Source organism: Chenopodium album, chromosome 2, assembly GCF_948465745.1.
Source record: "Chenopodium album chromosome 2, dcCheAlbu1.1, whole genome shotgun sequence".
Taxonomy (NCBI): Eukaryota; Viridiplantae; Streptophyta; class Magnoliopsida; order Caryophyllales; family Amaranthaceae; genus Chenopodium; species Chenopodium album.
Window position 1 is genome coordinate 2,687,206 of NC_137835.1, and position 17,465 is coordinate 2,704,670.

The 17,465-nt window shown below is 33.9% G+C and overlaps 2 protein-coding genes and 1 pseudogene across 2 annotated transcripts; all 3 read left to right on the plus strand.

Moving 5' to 3' along the window:
- Positions 1-1,320: 1,320 nt before the first annotated feature.
- Positions 1,321-3,247, plus strand: LOC145592902 (protein CANDIDATE G-PROTEIN COUPLED RECEPTOR 7 pseudogene; annotated as a pseudogene).
- A 4,497-nt stretch (positions 3,248-7,744) lies between these two features.
- On the plus strand, positions 7,745-10,532 carry LOC145579524 (expansin-like B1). Its single transcript, XM_081636768.1, has 4 exons — positions 7,745-7,925; positions 8,933-9,039; positions 9,599-9,907; positions 10,288-10,532. Exons 1-4 carry the CDS (start codon positions 7,805-7,807, stop codon positions 10,498-10,500), a joined length of 750 nt encoding a protein of 249 aa, XP_081492894.1. The 5' UTR covers positions 7,745-7,804; the 3' UTR covers positions 10,501-10,532.
- A 5,003-nt stretch (positions 10,533-15,535) lies between these two features.
- On the plus strand, positions 15,536-17,118 carry LOC145579535 (uncharacterized). Its single transcript, XM_081636777.1, has one exon. The coding sequence runs from the start codon at positions 15,726-15,728 to the stop codon at positions 16,797-16,799; it is 1,074 nt and encodes a 357-aa protein (XP_081492903.1). The 5' UTR covers positions 15,536-15,725; the 3' UTR covers positions 16,800-17,118.
- The last annotated feature ends 347 nt before the right edge of the window (positions 17,119-17,465 follow it).

Sequence of the window (17,465 nt, forward strand, 5' to 3'; positions counted from 1 at the left end):
TTATTAAATTGGTCAAATTCAAATTAAATAAAGTGAATAGTGGGAAAAAAAAATTCAACGTAACACTTAAAAGAAGTTAAGAGAGTAATAGTAAGGGCCTGTTCATATTTACTTATTTTCAGTTCAGTTCAGTTCAGTTCGGCTCCAATTAGTTCAGTTCAGTTCAGCTCTTAATTTCCCTCTCTCATAAAATATTCATTTCAGCTTAGTTCAGTTCAGCTCCAATCAGTTCAGTTCAGCTCCAATCAATTCAGTTCAGCTCAGTTCAGTAAATATGAACAGGCCCTAATAATAACAATAACTAGTGTTCTTGATTAATCAAATGGAACTCTTTTATGAATTACGAGTACTAAATTACACGCACATTTCAACAGTATTATACACATAATATTATACTGTTTAATTTAGGTTAATTTCTATGTGTGTTTATTTGGGTAAAGTAATTAAGCCCTAAATCAGTTAGGTCATTTTAAGTATTTGTTAATTTTGGATCGGGTCATTTCGAGTATAGTTCCGGTCGCTTTGGGTTTCAGGTCCGTTTGAGTCAATCATTTCGAGTATCGGGTCAATTTCGGGTCGGGTCAATTCGGGTATTAGTTTAATTTCGGGTCGGGTTAATTCGGGCTGAGTTAATTCGGATATCGGGTCAAGTTTGGGTCAAACTCCACTTTGGGTTGGTCAACTCTACTTCGAGTCGGGTATAGGTCGGGTCGGGTCAGTTTTGTGTTTGGGTCAACTTCGGATCTACGTTTTCGGGTCAATTTTGAGTTAGGATCAGGTCATTCAATTCGAGTCAGGTCAGGATTGCCAGCTCTAGAGCGATCAAGAAAACATGTCAAAACCAAAAAATACCTATCTATATCTATATCTATACTTAGTATTTAAAAACTATAACCAAGAAACTAAGAAAGACACATGTCCCCATCCATTCTATTACAATTCTCTAATCATAGTGGCACATGTCATGTAACACTATTAATTTTTTATTACACCATTTTTAAAAATTCTTTCATTAAACTTATGTCCAAAATTTTAATTTTCTTAATCATGTTTCCAATTACATATTATACCCTATAATGACTTACTGATATTTCTTTACTTATCTATCAATACAATTTTATATGAATAACCCGTTACCCGTGTATCGCACGGGCCAGAAGGCTAGTTTGAACTAAATAATCACTACAGGACACTCTACGGTATGGATCTAATGTAACGTAGAAATGTGGAATGGAGAGTTTATTAAAGTCTACGAAAAAAGTCAAAGTCTTGGTATACCATACGAAGCTCAAATAAAAAAACAAATGGCATGAAAATTGTGGTGTAAATTCCAAAGCTCAGAATTTCCTACTCCTTTAATTTCCTATTCCTTTTTCTATTAGAAAATTCCTCCTCATCATCAAATCAAAGCTAAAACGTGAAAACTCCCCTTCCTTTTCATTTCCTTCCTTCTAAATCACACCAACATCTGTTAATCACACCATTAATTACATTATTAATTCATCTTCCTCTGCATTTCTCCCACTATCAAATCTGGGTTTTTCCCCCTTTTTCTGATCCGATCTCCTCTAATCGGATCTCATTCTACCCAGAATTCATCAATGGCGCGCCACCGCATCACCACCCTAACCATCTTCTTCTTCTTGACCCTGTTTTCTCTCTCCTCCGCAGAAATCCGATCAACCAAGATCAAATCCGACAATCGACCCATAATACCCATCGACGAATTCGGGTTTACTCATACGGGTCGCCTCGAACTCAACGTCACCGGAATCACCCTCTCCAACAACAACAACAACCTCGATTTCTCCAAAGTAGGGTTCTTCCTTTGTACTCGCGATTCATGGCTTCATGTTCTCGAACAGCTCGAAGAATCCGACATCTCTTGTGCCCTTGATTCAGCTCTTGTTAAAAAGGTTTACACCTTCAATTCTCTTACCCCTAATTCTAACTCTTTTGGGTCGCTTTTTGTTGAAACTGATTCTGATCAATATACCCTAGTTTTCGCAAATTGTTACCCAGAAAATCTGCTTCTTTCGATGAATATTAGGTCTGCAATGTATAATCTTGATGGGAAAACCCGAACCCGGGATTATCTTTCTGCGGGTCGGACTCTTTTGCCCCGGATTTACTTCTTCTTCTCAATCATTTACTTTGGTATGGCTGTGTTCTGGATCTATGTTCTTTACAGGAAGAGATTGACTGTGTTTGGAATTCATTTCTTTATGCTTGGTGTTGTGATCATGAAAGCTTTGAATCTTCTTTGTGAAGCTGAGGATAAATCGTATATTAAACGCACGGGTAGTGCGCACGGTTGGGATGTGTTGTTCTATATCTTTAGTTTTTTGAAGGGTATCACTTTGTTTACTTTGATTGTTTTGATTGGAACTGGGTGGTCGTTTTTGAAACCCTATTTACAAGATCGTGAGAAGAAGGTTTTGATGATTGTGATCCCATTGCAAGTCGTGGCGAATATTGCTCAGGTTGTGATTGATGAGACTAGTCCTTTTAATCAAGATTGGGTTACTTGGAAGCAGGTGTTTTTGTTGGTGGATGTGATTTGTTGTTGTGCTGTCCTGTTTCCGATTGTTTGGTCGATAAAGAATCTCCGGGAGGCGGCTAGGACCGATGGGAAGGCGGCCGTGAATCTAATGAAGTTGACCTTGTTTAGGCATTACTACATTGTGGTTATCTGTTACATATACTTCACTAGGGTGGTTGTCTATGCACTTGAGACTATTACTTCTTACAGGTATTTGTGGACTAGTGTTGTGGCTGCTGAGTTGGCTACACTTGCTTTCTATGTGTTTACTGGGTACAAGTTTAAGCCTGAGGCTCATAATCCTTACTTTGCGATCGATGATGATGAGGAGGAAGCTGCTGTTGAGCAATTGAAGCTTGAGGACGAGTTTGAACTCTAATGGATTCGTGTCGTAGTTGTAAACATGTTTGCATTCATAGTACAAGGTATAGTGATCCAATTCGATTGCAGCTCTAGACTTGGTTACTGATGTGAATGTTTGTTCCTTCAGTGTAGATGATAGTTAAGCATAGTGATTTTTCCCCCAGCCCCTTATAGTTGAATATGTTTAGGTATTATTACGCATTGTCCATTCATATTGTCATGTTGTTATGGACGATGGTGACTTTGCTTTGATCTGCTTAAAGGATACTATTTTACATAAATGTCATAAGCATACAATGACTTGTATCTCTTATGCACAATGCTGTGTTAGTTTTGATTGTATACACTTCTCTCTACTCTGGTGCTATTGTGGTAAAGTTTTGTTAGTCTTGTTTATCATATATTCATATGCCAGTAGCAGGATATCTTTACTGAGTTCACATATTCTGATAATTATTGACGTGATTGAAGTTAATTTATTTGGTAAATACTAGACATTCATTATCCCCTGCCTGTCTCTGTTTTTTCTCTTATGTATTTTCTGGTTCATAATTGCTCTGTATCTCTTTTTTCCTATGTGCTTGTATTAGTTTGGATTCTGATGTTGCTGGAGCGTGATTGTGTATGAATCACAAGCTGAAGGTTGTTTGGCTGGGGAAGTTGGTCATTGTCTGATTTGATCGCATCATGGCTTAGTTTAGTCAGTTAGTTTAGTTTCCGATGGTGTAGAATGTGTTAGTCGTGTGAATCCTCTATATTCTTTGCAACCATTCATTGCCAAAAATTCAACTTTACTGTTGATGGAAGCATTAGTGGCACTCCTAGCTTGTTTAGATGTGGCTCATTAAGAACTAATCTTGTTGCATGATGTACATATTCATACAGGATGTCATGTCATGGCTTACATTTTGTTAAACTGGATTAGTTTTGTTAAACTGGATTAGTTTTGTTATGGGTACATGTGTAGGAAGCCAATGTTATTTGTTTTGGTTCTTGAGAAGGTGAGAATGGAGAAGGGAAAGAAGCATTTGTCTCAAAAGAGTTGTTAATTCATTATAAGAAGTTTGTATAAACCTTAACATGCTGCAATTGCGTAATTCATAGCTGTAATCAAGAGACTAAAACTTTACTGGCGCTTCATCATTTTGCTTCTTCTGGCTCTGTCCCGTAGAGCTTAGATCTGTACACTTCCCTCTTTTCCGCCTAGGCTTGTGTGTTTTTGTGGGAAAGACTTGTTGGCATCTTGGAATAGTTTTCTACCAACAGAGCCAGTTTATGACCTGACCAGATAGCTATTGGTTGCTTATTTGCTCTTGTCGCTTGGCTAAAGTAAAGGTCTTAAAGTATAAGCATTAGCTTGCAGTTCTTGATTTTAGGTTCTTTTGAGCCCACTTATTCAACTTATTGCCATTAAGTGTGTTGCGGAATTCAACTTTACTAGGATGGAGTTTGTTTTAATATTCTCATTGTGTAATGTATGGTTGGTGCACTCGGGTGCACCATGCGCATGGTGCGCATGGTGCACCCGAAAAGAATATAAGGTATATTTAAAAGAACATGGGCAAAAAAAGAACATTATATATATTTATAAAGAACATGAGCATAATATGTTCTTTAAGTTTGATGATTATGTTCTTTGAGTTTGAACTATATGTTCTTTATATTATACAATATGTTCTTTATATTATACAATATATTCTTTAATGTATGTACATTAAAAAAAAAAAAAAAAAAAATCAATCACTCGAGTAACCAGAAAAAAGAACATGTTCTTTTTGTAAAGACTTATGTTCTTTGGCTAGAGGTGATCAAAGTTAGAACGGCCCGACCCGATTTTGGACGGGTTTTGGGTAGAATTTTTTCGCCCCCAAAATTGGGTCGGACCCGACCCTTAAATTTAATTTATTGGGCGGGTTTGGGAATGCGTTTTATGCATTTTAGTTGATTTTTTTACTCGACCCGAAAAGCCCGCATGGCCGGACAATTTTGGGCACAAAAACTTCGGCCCAAAATTTGGCCCGACTCGAGAAGTGAACTGATTTTTTAACCTTGGCCCGGCCCACCCAATGATCACCTACATCTTTGTCAAACACGAACATGTTCTTTTTTGTCAAATATAATGTTCTTTTTCAAACACGTTCAACACCTAAATAATCATGAAAAATAACATGTTCTTTTTGTAAAGAGTTTATGTTCTTTGTAATGTCATGTTCTTGTCAAACACAAACATGTTCTTTTGTCAAACATAGGGAGTATGTTCTTTTTCTAACACTAGCATGTTCTTTTTTTTGCCCATGTTCTTTAAAATATGTCTAATGTTCTTTCCGGTTGCACCATGCGCATGGTGCATGGTGCACCCGGGTGCACTATACTATTTTCAATTGTGACAGGGGAAATCTAGAGTAGCTAGTTGCTGACTCGACAGGGCATTGAGTGTTGAATGTGTCAATTTAGTTAGTTGGTGTGATAATCAATTAAGAATATGTAGAGGGAGGTTATTGAGGTAAGATCCTTTTAGTTTGGTGTCACCAGAGTATTAGCAGCATCTTATTAATTATAGATTTATGAATATAAAGGAGCTTCTAAAAGGTCGTTTCAGAATTGGGATGTACCCTTTGTGACTACACCTTGGTCAGGAAAATGATTTTACATGTATTGGATCCCTATTCTAAAAGGTTTCAAGATTAGTGATCAAAGCAATTTGCTTCAAAACTATATTATGTTCCGGCTTCATTACAGAATTCTGTTAAAAGTGCTTTGGCCTTGAGTTGGGTACACTGGTAGTTGTCCATTGTGTGAAAGTGATACGCGATACAAGGCAATCTGCATGGCTTGTCTGAATTATGCTATCAAAACCATCGTTTCTGCTTAATGTTGCAGTTTTGTTATTGGCTCCTTGTAAACAGGAAGCCTTAGATCATTTTCTATATGTTTTTGTTTCAAAAAATGAAGAGTATGTTAAAGGTTGTACAGTAACATGTTGCAGATACATAATCTGTTGCTGCTGAGATTCTTAAAGTCCGCCTCATGGATTGGAATTTTGATACGAGTAAGACAAATGTTTGCTTATTTAATTGCGAAGTGGCATTTTCGCTGGTTCTACAAAAGGAAGGCAGCTTGTGCCTTGTATCGTCTTTATTTTCTTCCACTTTGTGTTGATGAAAATGGCTCCAAGGCTATAAATTGTCCGTTATCTTAAGAAGTTAAGATTCAAAACAGATGGCTTTTTGTTAATTTGTTATTTGCACATTTTAGTCCTTTGTGTAAATCAAGTTGTCACATTTACAAATTACACTATCAACTTCACAATTGCGCTCTAACATAAGAGTAATGTAAGTCCCTAATTTTGTAAGACTCCGACACGTACCTAACCCGAATACCCCATATATGCTATAGTTCCCTAAATTAAACATCATGCACATGTCCAATAATCATATGTAGCTGAACACCGTACAATTACAATTTTACATGAGGATTGATGTCATCGGGGTTTTGCAACTAGTGCTGTTCACCCGATTGCCTATTGTATCAAATAACTTCTATTCAAAGTAGAAGGAAAAGCAAGATTTCACAAATTCTATATGTCTATGTTATATTGGGTAAGAAGGTTTTCCAAGGATTTAACACCTCCTCTTTGGAAGAAAATTCATTGGATGATTAATGAAGTTAGATTATAAATCTATGTAGGTCGAATTAATCACAAAAACGTAACGATGATGATTACATAATAAAGATATATAGGTCATGTTATTTTTATATAAAGTATTCTTCTACATAATTACCTGTAGAAAGAAATATGGTTACTTTTAATTTCCACATAGCTATCCAAGAAGGATTTGTACCAAACCCAATTTTGACTTGACAACGGTTTTACAGGTCTTCCATTCACTACAATTATTTTTTAAAAATAATGTTAACTATTTTAATGTATAATTGATTATTCAACATAGGTGGCGTGGTTTGAAATCGGGAATGAATGCAAGATGGTATGGCTTCTTTGTGAGATTATAAACCCCCAACTTGTGTTTTGTGTTAAAAACGGTTCTGGACCACATCCGTAATCAAGAGATCGAGTCCAATTCACAAGTATAATGAGGTTCCATACCAAAACTATATGACAAAAAGAGAATAGTCTCTTAACCTTATAAAGTAATCACGACTTTCGTCGTGTTTCTAATGCTTTTTACACTCTTTTAATATAGACAACACTTTCACTCACATGTGGCTTGTTTATGGACTCAACTAACACTCCTCTTCGCATTTGAGTTGTCTGTTATACTGACTCAAATTATTATTAAATTCAACCCAGACTCTTATAATATAATAATTAGGTCTAAACCTGCCACAACCCACAACTGAGTCTGGATCACAAGGAGTTTAACTATTATTTGTCAAGTAAAAGTCAATAAGAAATTATCTAGAGATTTTTTATTCCCGTGTGTCCTAATCTCCTAACTCAGTTGTGACAAAACTGAATGCTTGACTGCTAGAAAAAATAAAAAGTGATGTACTTGTTTAATTGATTAATGTAGGAGTCTAGAACTATCTTAGCACTTTCTTTAACTATATTGATAAGCCTAAGTGCACTGAAAAGTAATACATTAAAATAAACTTAGCAAAGGTACTTTAAATGTAATTAGCGATTGGTTCATTGTTAAACTGTACATAGTCTCTAAAGACTACTACAATAGTGGAAGTCAAATTTTTTAGAATTTTCATTTTTTAAAATTAATCTTTTATACGAGTATTATTTTTTTGTTTCTATGAAAAGTTGTGTGCTATATATATCTAGAATTTCTTGCTTAATTCATTTCTCACCATTTCTTCAACTATCTTTTTATATTAGCTTCTTACATTCTTAGCTTGTTGTCTTTCATTTCTAATATTCCTTAAAAAAAAATGGGGTTTAGCCTAAATTACAAAATTATCATACTTCCTTTGATAATGATGTTGTTATTTGTATTTGGCTATGGTCAAGATATCAACTCTAGAGCAACCTATTTTGGTCAAGCAAATCCAAGTATGCCTTCTTGTTTGAGTCGTTTCTCTATGTTTTAGTAGCATGCATGGTATCTTAACTTGCATATTGAGTGATGTACGCTTTTTTTTTTCACAGTTTAGGTCCTTTAAAAAAAGTTCGGAAAAAAAAAAGGTTATTTATCGGTCATTTAAGTACTTTTGTGAAAATGATGGTGTGTTTAACTTCATTTAAGTTTTTTTTTTTTTGTTTTTTTTTTTTGTGTAACTTTATCACATTTATAATAAAAAAATAATCATATTATTATATTCGACCTCTACTATAGTTATGCTTATGTATATATGTGTTACGTAGTGACTAACTATTTCAATGTATGCTAAATTAAAGAGCAATTATATAGGTAGCTTTATTTTATGGTTACATATAATAAGCATTATATGCATATTCTGAAACGATGTATATTTGCAATTCTTCATAAAAACACGGAAGAACCGACGTAATTAATATTTTATTTTGTACTTCGTATATTAGCTTCTTAATTATATTTAGGGCATGTTCATTTCATCTTAATTTCAGTTCAATTCAGCTCTGAAATGTACGTACAGTTCAGCTCCAATCAGTTCAATTCATCTTCTAATTTCCTTCTCTCATAAAATATTCATTTTAGCTCTATTCAGTTCACTTCAGCTCCAATCAGTTCAGTTCACTTCAGCTTCAATCAGTTCAATTCAGTAAATGTGATTTAGTAAGTAGCCCTTACTGCTATACTATATGTTTATGAATTCTTACAATATCCTATAGGCTAATCTAAAATCTTAATTATCACTCTTTGAAGTCCATATCAATTACTTAATAATCTTCAAACTAATGCTTTTGTAGGATTAATTAAAATATTAAATTTCTTTTCTTTAGTAATTAAAGCATAAACTTTATGCTTATGTTTAACTGTTCATTTGATAATTGTATACTTAATTATGACATGACTAGTTATTGACTACGTGAGTGGCTGAAAACATAATTGATATTATGGACTTAATTGCATCTATCAGATGGAGCATGTGGATATGGAGATTATGGGAGAACTGCTAATAATGGTTATGTAGCTGGTGTGTACAGACCTTACCAAAACGGCATTGGATGTGGTGCTTGCTACCAGGTACTCCCTCCAATTTATAATATACTAATAATGTTCGGATGTTTCTACCGCGGTCGTTTGAAATATGACTACCTTATTATTTTAATGATAAATAATATGAGCAATTTATTTATTTTTTCTAATTTCTACAATGCAAATATAATTTTTGAAAATTTCAATTCAACATAAAATAAATATTTTTCGAGAAACTATAAAATAAGAGTAAAAATTACATAAATAAAACTAAAAATTTGATAGATTAAAAAATGTTGATAATAATATTTTATGGCAAAAATAGAGTTATATAATTAATTATTTGGATAAAAATACGTTAATTATGAACTACATTAAATATTATGATAGTCATATTTCAAAAGACCACCGTAGAATTTTCATGTTTTTTTTTTTTTTTTTTTTTTTTTTTTTTTTTTTTTTTGCGGATTTTAATGCATATATTTGATCATTATTAATGATAGAGTATAAAACATATTCTCGTGCTCAACCATCAGCTAGTATGTTTTACAAGAATATGTTTTATACTCTATCAATTAATTAATATCCCGATTTTAATAATTACTAGGTAAAGTGCAAGACAGGAGAATGCACACAAGATGGGGTGGTGGTGGTGGCAACAGATTTTGGTATGGGCGATAGAACAGATTTCCTATTTCCGGCCAAGACCTACGCTAAGATGGCCCAACCCGGGTTAGAAGCCGAGCTGCTCTCATACGGCGTCGTTAACATCGATTACCACCGAGTCCCTTGCACCTTCGGTGGTTCAAACTTCATTGTTAACATACATGAAGCCTCCAGATACCCTAACTACTTGGCCATTATTATCACCTATAATCCTACTCTCTATGACATTGTTAGAATTGAAGTTTGGCAGGTTTGTTTATTCCTCCCTTTTATCACCTATAATAATGTAGTCTCTATGACGCATACACACCACACGTGTGGAAGAACATGTCATGATAAAGTTATGAGAAAGAGAATATTGAAAGCTTTGAGAGTAAAAGAGAAAGCTTAATTATATTGATGCAATTCTTGAAGTACATTATTAACTAAGAGTTAGGGATATAAGCTTAAGGGAATAAATCAGGGGATTACACATATTATAAACCGTACTCCCTTTGTTTTTTTATTATTACTTGTTTCATTTCTCTATGTGCGACTTGGTAGGTACACTTACCACACAGTACACTCATACAAAGTTACAAATAATTTGTTTATTGGGCTAAATTGGGCTTCATACTATTTGAAATGCAGGAGGAAACTCAAGAATGGAAACCCATGAGAAAGCCATTTGGAGCAGTTTGGGACCTGGAAAATCCACCAAAAGTAAATGGAGGTTATTATAATTTAAGATACTTGCTTCGAGCTAGCAACACTAATGCTGCCACGTGGGTGGAATCACCTAATCTTATTCCTGCTAATAATTCGCAGAAAGGAGCTGATTTTCAGCTTGCCATTAAACTCTAATTGTTACTATTAGCCTTTTATATTGCTCATCACCACTCTCATTTCTCTTTACTTATCTCATAAGTCATAAATTAAGATTATGGACCGTTACTTGAATTACAATTGTGTATTTGTGTTGATTAATACTACTAGCTATTCCATAATACGTACTCCGTATTATTAATTTATTATGCGTTGATAATGAATCCATATATTGGTTTTTTTACTAAAGTGAATTAATACGTTTACAAATTGTATACTTGTGAACAAAGTTAATCAAAACTCGTTTGTTAAGAATCCGTTCGGCATTACTATTAAATACGGGTCTGGGCTGCACCCGTCTCTTGAATTCTTTCAATGTGGGATTTCATTACCACTACACTCCCCCTATAGTGTTTAGTGTTTTAGTGCGGGACAAGAGAATGCTCACATGTGGGTTGTTCATGGGCTCAACAATTACTATTATTTTCAATTTTTTAAATAATACTTCCTTCGTTGTTTTAGTTGACACCGTTTGACTTTTACACTATCCACACAACACACTTTGACTCGCTTTTGTGGTTTATACATATGATAAAACATATTTATGTGAGATCTTGTTTGAATAGCTTTAATGCATGTTTTATTAATATCCACTTTTTATAATTTTACATTGTTGATAGTTAAACATATTAATAGTTAAAAACATGCATTAACAAGCATGATAATAGAAATATGTCAACTAAAAAAACAGAGGAAGTATATAAATAAAGACTTTTTGATAGAAGTAGTTAAACTTATTAGAATCAAAAAAGTCAAAATTTTAAAAATATACATTGAAGACAAATGCATACAAGGGCTACAACTATATACCCTAGTAGATTGTGTTTTAAACTCTAATTTGCAAGAGAGGGATGTTGCACCATTACTAAATCATCTTTATGATGAGTGGTCAAGCGTTAAATACTACCAAGTTCAGTTTAAGGTGAACCGTATAGAATTTCTTATCACTTTCCTTGGTTTATCATTAGTCTCTTGACTTAAGGCCCTGTTATGTTCACTTATTTCCACTTATTTCAGGATTAATAAGTTCAGGAATATGTTAGATAAGTTGTGATAAGAGTTAATCAGGGATACTCCAGTTTAATTTATAACTAAAATAAGATCTAATAAGAAGTAATAAGTTCAGAAAAGTAAAAATCATGTGAATAGAACGCACACTTAATTAACCATCTTTTAAAATATCTTTGTGTTAAAGCTAGGAAAATTTCTCTGCCTTGTACAAATGTGAATATCAGTATTATAGGCTCGAAAATATTTCATAGTTAACCATTGTATGGATTTAGCTAGGGAAGTGGGAGTAGCATTGAAGTGGTAATTTCTGTCAATTGAGGGACACCCTGTATGTCACCTTGGTCAGGAATATGGTAGGCCTTTCGAATTTGGTCCCATTATGACCCCTGCTCACTACACATCAAGCTTTGACTGTTTAAGTCTCAAGCATCTGAAAATCCTTAGTACATATTTTTGGTATGAATTTAAGAAAACAAATAAGATGAAGAAAGGGTAATGAATCTATTGTATCATCATAAGTATGTATCACAAAAACTAGGGCTGGTAATTTCCGGATACTAACTTTACACCAAAATACTGCTCTCCTAATCAATTGAATTTTAAGGTGTGCGGTTATCAAATAAAGTTGTGCAGAAATCACTTCCCTAAAATTAGTCATAATAATTAATCGAAAAGTAGATGGGTTGACAAATAGTGATGAAACTTTTGTTATTAGTATTATTATAGCAGGAAGAGAGGCAATAATATTAGTGATTCCATTTTAAAGGTAATTGAATTTCATCAATTGAATTTGAAGTAGGAGTATAGGTGATTCAACCAAGATGATTCTAGTTTCAATATTTTACTTGAAGGATTGATTGATTAGTTGAGAGTTGGTGTATTTTATTTCAATCAATTAATACATGAAAGACTAAAATCCCTAAAAGGGTGCCATATTTGAGTGCGTTATAGTCCGGACTAAGAGTATTAATTAGTACTCCGTAATTCAACAGATACCAATACACGTTACAGGATCATTTTTCTCATGTTTTTTTTATACAAGTAGTGTAATATAGCCTACATTAATTGGGTGTAGAACTCTAAATAGCAGGAAAGGAAAATGGCAGCGTCTATTTGAAGTTTATGTGCCCTTTTTTTATTGGTTGGGACCACTTTTCTTCATAAGAAGGAGAGTAGGGAGGATGATGATGGACTCAGGTATTCGATTGAAAATTGAGATTGAGAACAATCTTTCCCATAAAAAATTAGAAAATGGTAAATTCTTTTCTTAAAGAACAATGAAACTCTTAAGAATAATAGTGTAGAGGTGGATCTAGGATTAAGCGGGGCACTAATAATTTTTTGAAAATGATAGGACATGTGTCACCCATGACCTTATTAGATCCGCCTATGATTATGCCATTATGAGAAGGAGACTGATTTCAATAGGGATGACAATCCAGTCCAGATTCGACCCTACTCCGCCTCGATCCGAGGTAAAAAATCTGCTGAGTCTGAGAAAAAAAGTAATCTGAGTTCAACTCCGTCAAAATAATCCGACTTCAAGCCGGAGGAGGGCGGAGTTGGATCCTACAAAAAAATCCGATTCCGACAAATGTCCGACTACGACGGATTATCCGACTCCGTCTCCAATAGATCGTTGATTTTGGTGTGGGTCATGGCCTGGTGGCATTGGGTGTGGGTTGTAAAGGCCCAAATAGCCCAATTTCTCAAAGTATATTGAATAATGGAAAAAACTCGGAGTCGGGTCGGAGTCGATGGTCGGATATTGAAGTCGGAATCGGAGTCTCGAAGTCGGATGTCGGAGTCGGATTTAGCACAATCCACTCCGAGTCCGTTGCCATCCCTAGATTTCATAATTCATACATATACTAGGAACTAGGAAGTGCTTAATATGTGTTTTTTGAAGGATGCTTGATACATATGTGTTTGATCTATGAGATGGAGTTAACAAATAACCACTATACTGTGAAAAGTACTTGACATCTATAACTTTGTCATGTACCGTGAAATTTAGGGCGAAATTCATTTTCTTAATCAAACTTTGTAATTGGTTTATGCTCATAATGCATTGTAATTATTTGCCAATCCAACCTTATGCGAATGAATACAAAGAAAACAACGATAGCTGCAAAACTGAACATGTTTAAATGTTTTTGCGGTACCTTAATTATACTCACGCACATGGATTGTCCTCACATTGAGTCTTACATTGTTTCAATCCTACTGTCTTACACTCTTACTAATGTGTGATGTCCATATAGATACACTTTGGTCAAACACCTAACATACTTGCAATAACGATGGTTTTAAAAATATAAGCATCGGACATCTTGCTACTCGAAATACCCTTATTCATTGAGGAGAATTCTGTTTCTAGAAACAATATATAAACCAATTAAAGGTTTCAACCATGCATCAACTTAAATTTTAGTTTACATAAACTGTAAGATAAAATGAAGTACAGTTAAGCATCAATTGCAAATATATAAGCTTAGCTTAGGGCTTCAGTTTATTAAACATTATACTCGTAGTTAGGACTATGAGGCATATTAATGAGACTTTGTCGTTTTGATGTTGTGGGTAATTAGAATTTAGGCTCAAAACCTGTTTGTCAACAACTTCATGTCTGCATATAAATATAACTGCACAGTATATGGTCCAACCTCAAAGAAATCCAAAGTCTTGACTTTGATATGATGTTACATGGCATGCTATGTCACCAATAAGACTATTAAGACATTATTATTCCCCACAATTTCGCCCAAGTGGAACCTAATCACAATTCACAATCAAGCGAATAATATGGTTTTACAGTATATACCGTAAATACTTTCGGCCATCTGATTTGGCTCGATAAATTTTATTACATCAATCACTATTATGAAAATGTTTTAATGAATTTCAGTCAAACCTAAATCATATTGGATAAGGATTAATAAGGAATATACTCCGTATTTAACTAATCTTTGTCAAAGAAATTGTACTATGTATTAAATACTACTTTCGTTCTTTATAAATTGCATAATGGAGTTTCTTGTTTGTTAATGCACAATTGACATCATTAATATTTTTGAATTATCTTTTACGGAGTAGTAAAAATTAGATTGCCAATGAAGTACTCCCTCCGTTTTTAAATACTTGCTCCATTTCCTTATTTAGAAAGTTTTTACAATATTTAATTCATTTCTCTCACCTAGTGGACCCACCATAAATCATATTTTATTAATTTTATATTCTTTTTCCACCAATTCTCTCCACTACTTTTACTTTTTATAATTTTTTATTCTTCCACTTACCCCACTACCTCCATACTTTATTACTTTTTCTAATTTCTCCTAAAACTCCGCGCATGAAGAAATGGAGCAAGTGTTTAAAAACGAAGAGAGTACTTGTTAAAAGAACTAAATGGTCTTGAACTACCCTAACTATTTTTGGGGTCTTTGCCCTCCTTAGTCAAGGCAGGTTTAGTCAAGGCAGGTTTGAGGTAGTAAAAAGAAATGATTGACTAACTCAAACCTCTAATAAAAATGTTTAATTGATCGAGAATAGAAAGCTCAAAAAACTAATTACTTGACCAAAAAAAAAAAAAAAAAAAAAAAAAAAAAAAAAAAAATCAAAATTCGAATAAATACTCCATAATTTTTACTTTTCTATCCTAGAATTCGTCACATTTATTACTCCGTACCTTTTATCAAATTAAAACTCAGAAGAGGCCTCTTTCCAATTACTCTAATGAGTCTAATCTCTTGTCATTTGCCATAAGTAAACTAGATTGTGGAATCATAGGTGTAAGTAATGAAAGAAAATAATCAAATAGCGGTGGCCTCTCTTTCTTTTGTCCACCTAGTTTATTATGAAGAAAAGGAGATATCAATACACTACCATGTGAGATGTGACCTTATTTTCTTTACCTTTTCTTCTTTTTTTTTTCTAATTTTTTTTTATTATTTTTTAAAAATTTTCAATCACCCACCTTCCTTAAATTCCTTGCTGTTCACAATTAATTCATGTCCCTACTTGTACAGAACTACTTCATGCCTTGCTTCCTTGTTTGTCAATACAATACATTTCCACATAAATGCAAAAAAAAGTTCCCTCTTTTACATAAATAAATACCCAACCACAAAATATTTCTCCTCTTCCAAAAACAACAAAATTTAATACTCGATTAAATTATAAAATCAAATGTTATGTTGATGGCGATGATGCATAGCACGAGTGCCAACCTAGATGATCTTGATACTGATTTCCCCAGAAATCATAATCATCAGATCATGTCTGAAAATCAAGACCAACAAAATTCTATCATCATCAAATCTACCTGTCCAATTAGCTGGAAACTTTACCAAAATCCCTTTTTTATTCCCACTAATCCCATTATTACTAATTTTACTAGTAATAATAATACTGATATTAATCATATTATTAATAATGATTGCAATATTAGTCCCTTTAAGCTTAAACCCAAGCAACTTCAGCGCAAATACAGTGCTTCAGCAAAGTTCCTGCATCACTCAGATCTCAAGATGAGTAATTCTAAAACCCAGATTGCGGAATTGAAGGCAGAATTGGAGATGGAAAGAACACTCAGAAAGCGAATGCAGGGTTTGAACAAGAAGCTATCGAAAGAGCTTATTGATCAATCTCAGAGGAACAAAGTGTGTGTTGTTTGCGATGATCTAATGAAGGAGATTACGCGGCTGAAGGAAGAGATGCAGAAGATGAAGGCGGAAATGAACGAAGAGAGAAAAATGTTGAGAATGGCGGAAGTTTTAAGGGAGGAAAGAGTTCAGATGAAGCTTGCTGATGCACAGCTCTTTTACCATCAGGAGTTTCTCAACGGTTTTTTACTGCAGCAACAGCAACAGCAGATCAAACCATGTTCGACAGATTCTGTTATACTTTCAAAGGAAATGGGGTCGTCTTTTGAACAAAATGGCTGTAGCAAGAATGGGAGTAATGTTCAAAGGAAGGCGGCAGTGTCGTCTTTGTCGTCGTCGCCGGAAACTGAGAATCCGCATATTAAGCAAGGGATTAAAGGGTTTGTGGAGTTTCAAAGGGCGATTAAGGCGAAAAGCAATGGGTGTAATGCTAATAACAATGGTACAAATTATGCTAATTATTATTGCAATAAACAGTTGAGAGATTTGGGTGGTTTCAGTAATAAGGTGGAGTGTCAGAAAGCACAACTTAGAGTATTGTTCAAGCATAAGTGTTCAGTTCCATATTCTTCACACAATGATCATAATTTAATCCTTAGTTAAATTCAGAAGAATATTGGGGTTGAAGATGAATGATGAATTTAAGTTCACTTTATTTTCCTTTTTCCTTTTTATGAGAAATTAGAGTTGTATTTTGTTTAATTATTATAAAATTTTGTATGGAAGTAAGTGATAGAGTATATAATAATAATAATATGGTAAGTTGATCGTGTCCCTCTTTTTATTTTAGAGTTGAATTTCAGAGTTTTGTAGTTGTACCTGGGTCAAGTATTGACAAAATTTTCTGAAAAGTAAGTTGCTTCAAAGTGTCGGTAAGTGATGTTATATGATCCAAATAGTGAGAGTTTCAAGATTTAGTATAATGTTCATATGATTGAATCTATTTGGCATGTGGCACATTTTAGCCTGGTGTATTTCATGCTCTGTGTCTTTGTTTGCACACTTTCGAATTCCAGATACATATAATCAGGACAATCGGCACCAAGTAACAATAGTTTAGTTTACCTTGATTTTTCAAATAAGCTTCACAAATTAAGTTAACTTTAGTATATAATTAAATAGATTATGTTTAGCAAAAATAAACTCATAAAGAGGTGTAACGTGTCATGACCGAAAATATGGTTACTCGATTGACAAGGTGCCAAGTTTTGACACTCCTTGGTCCTTAGTAATTTGGTGCTCTACTTGTGAGGAAAATTAATTTTTGAG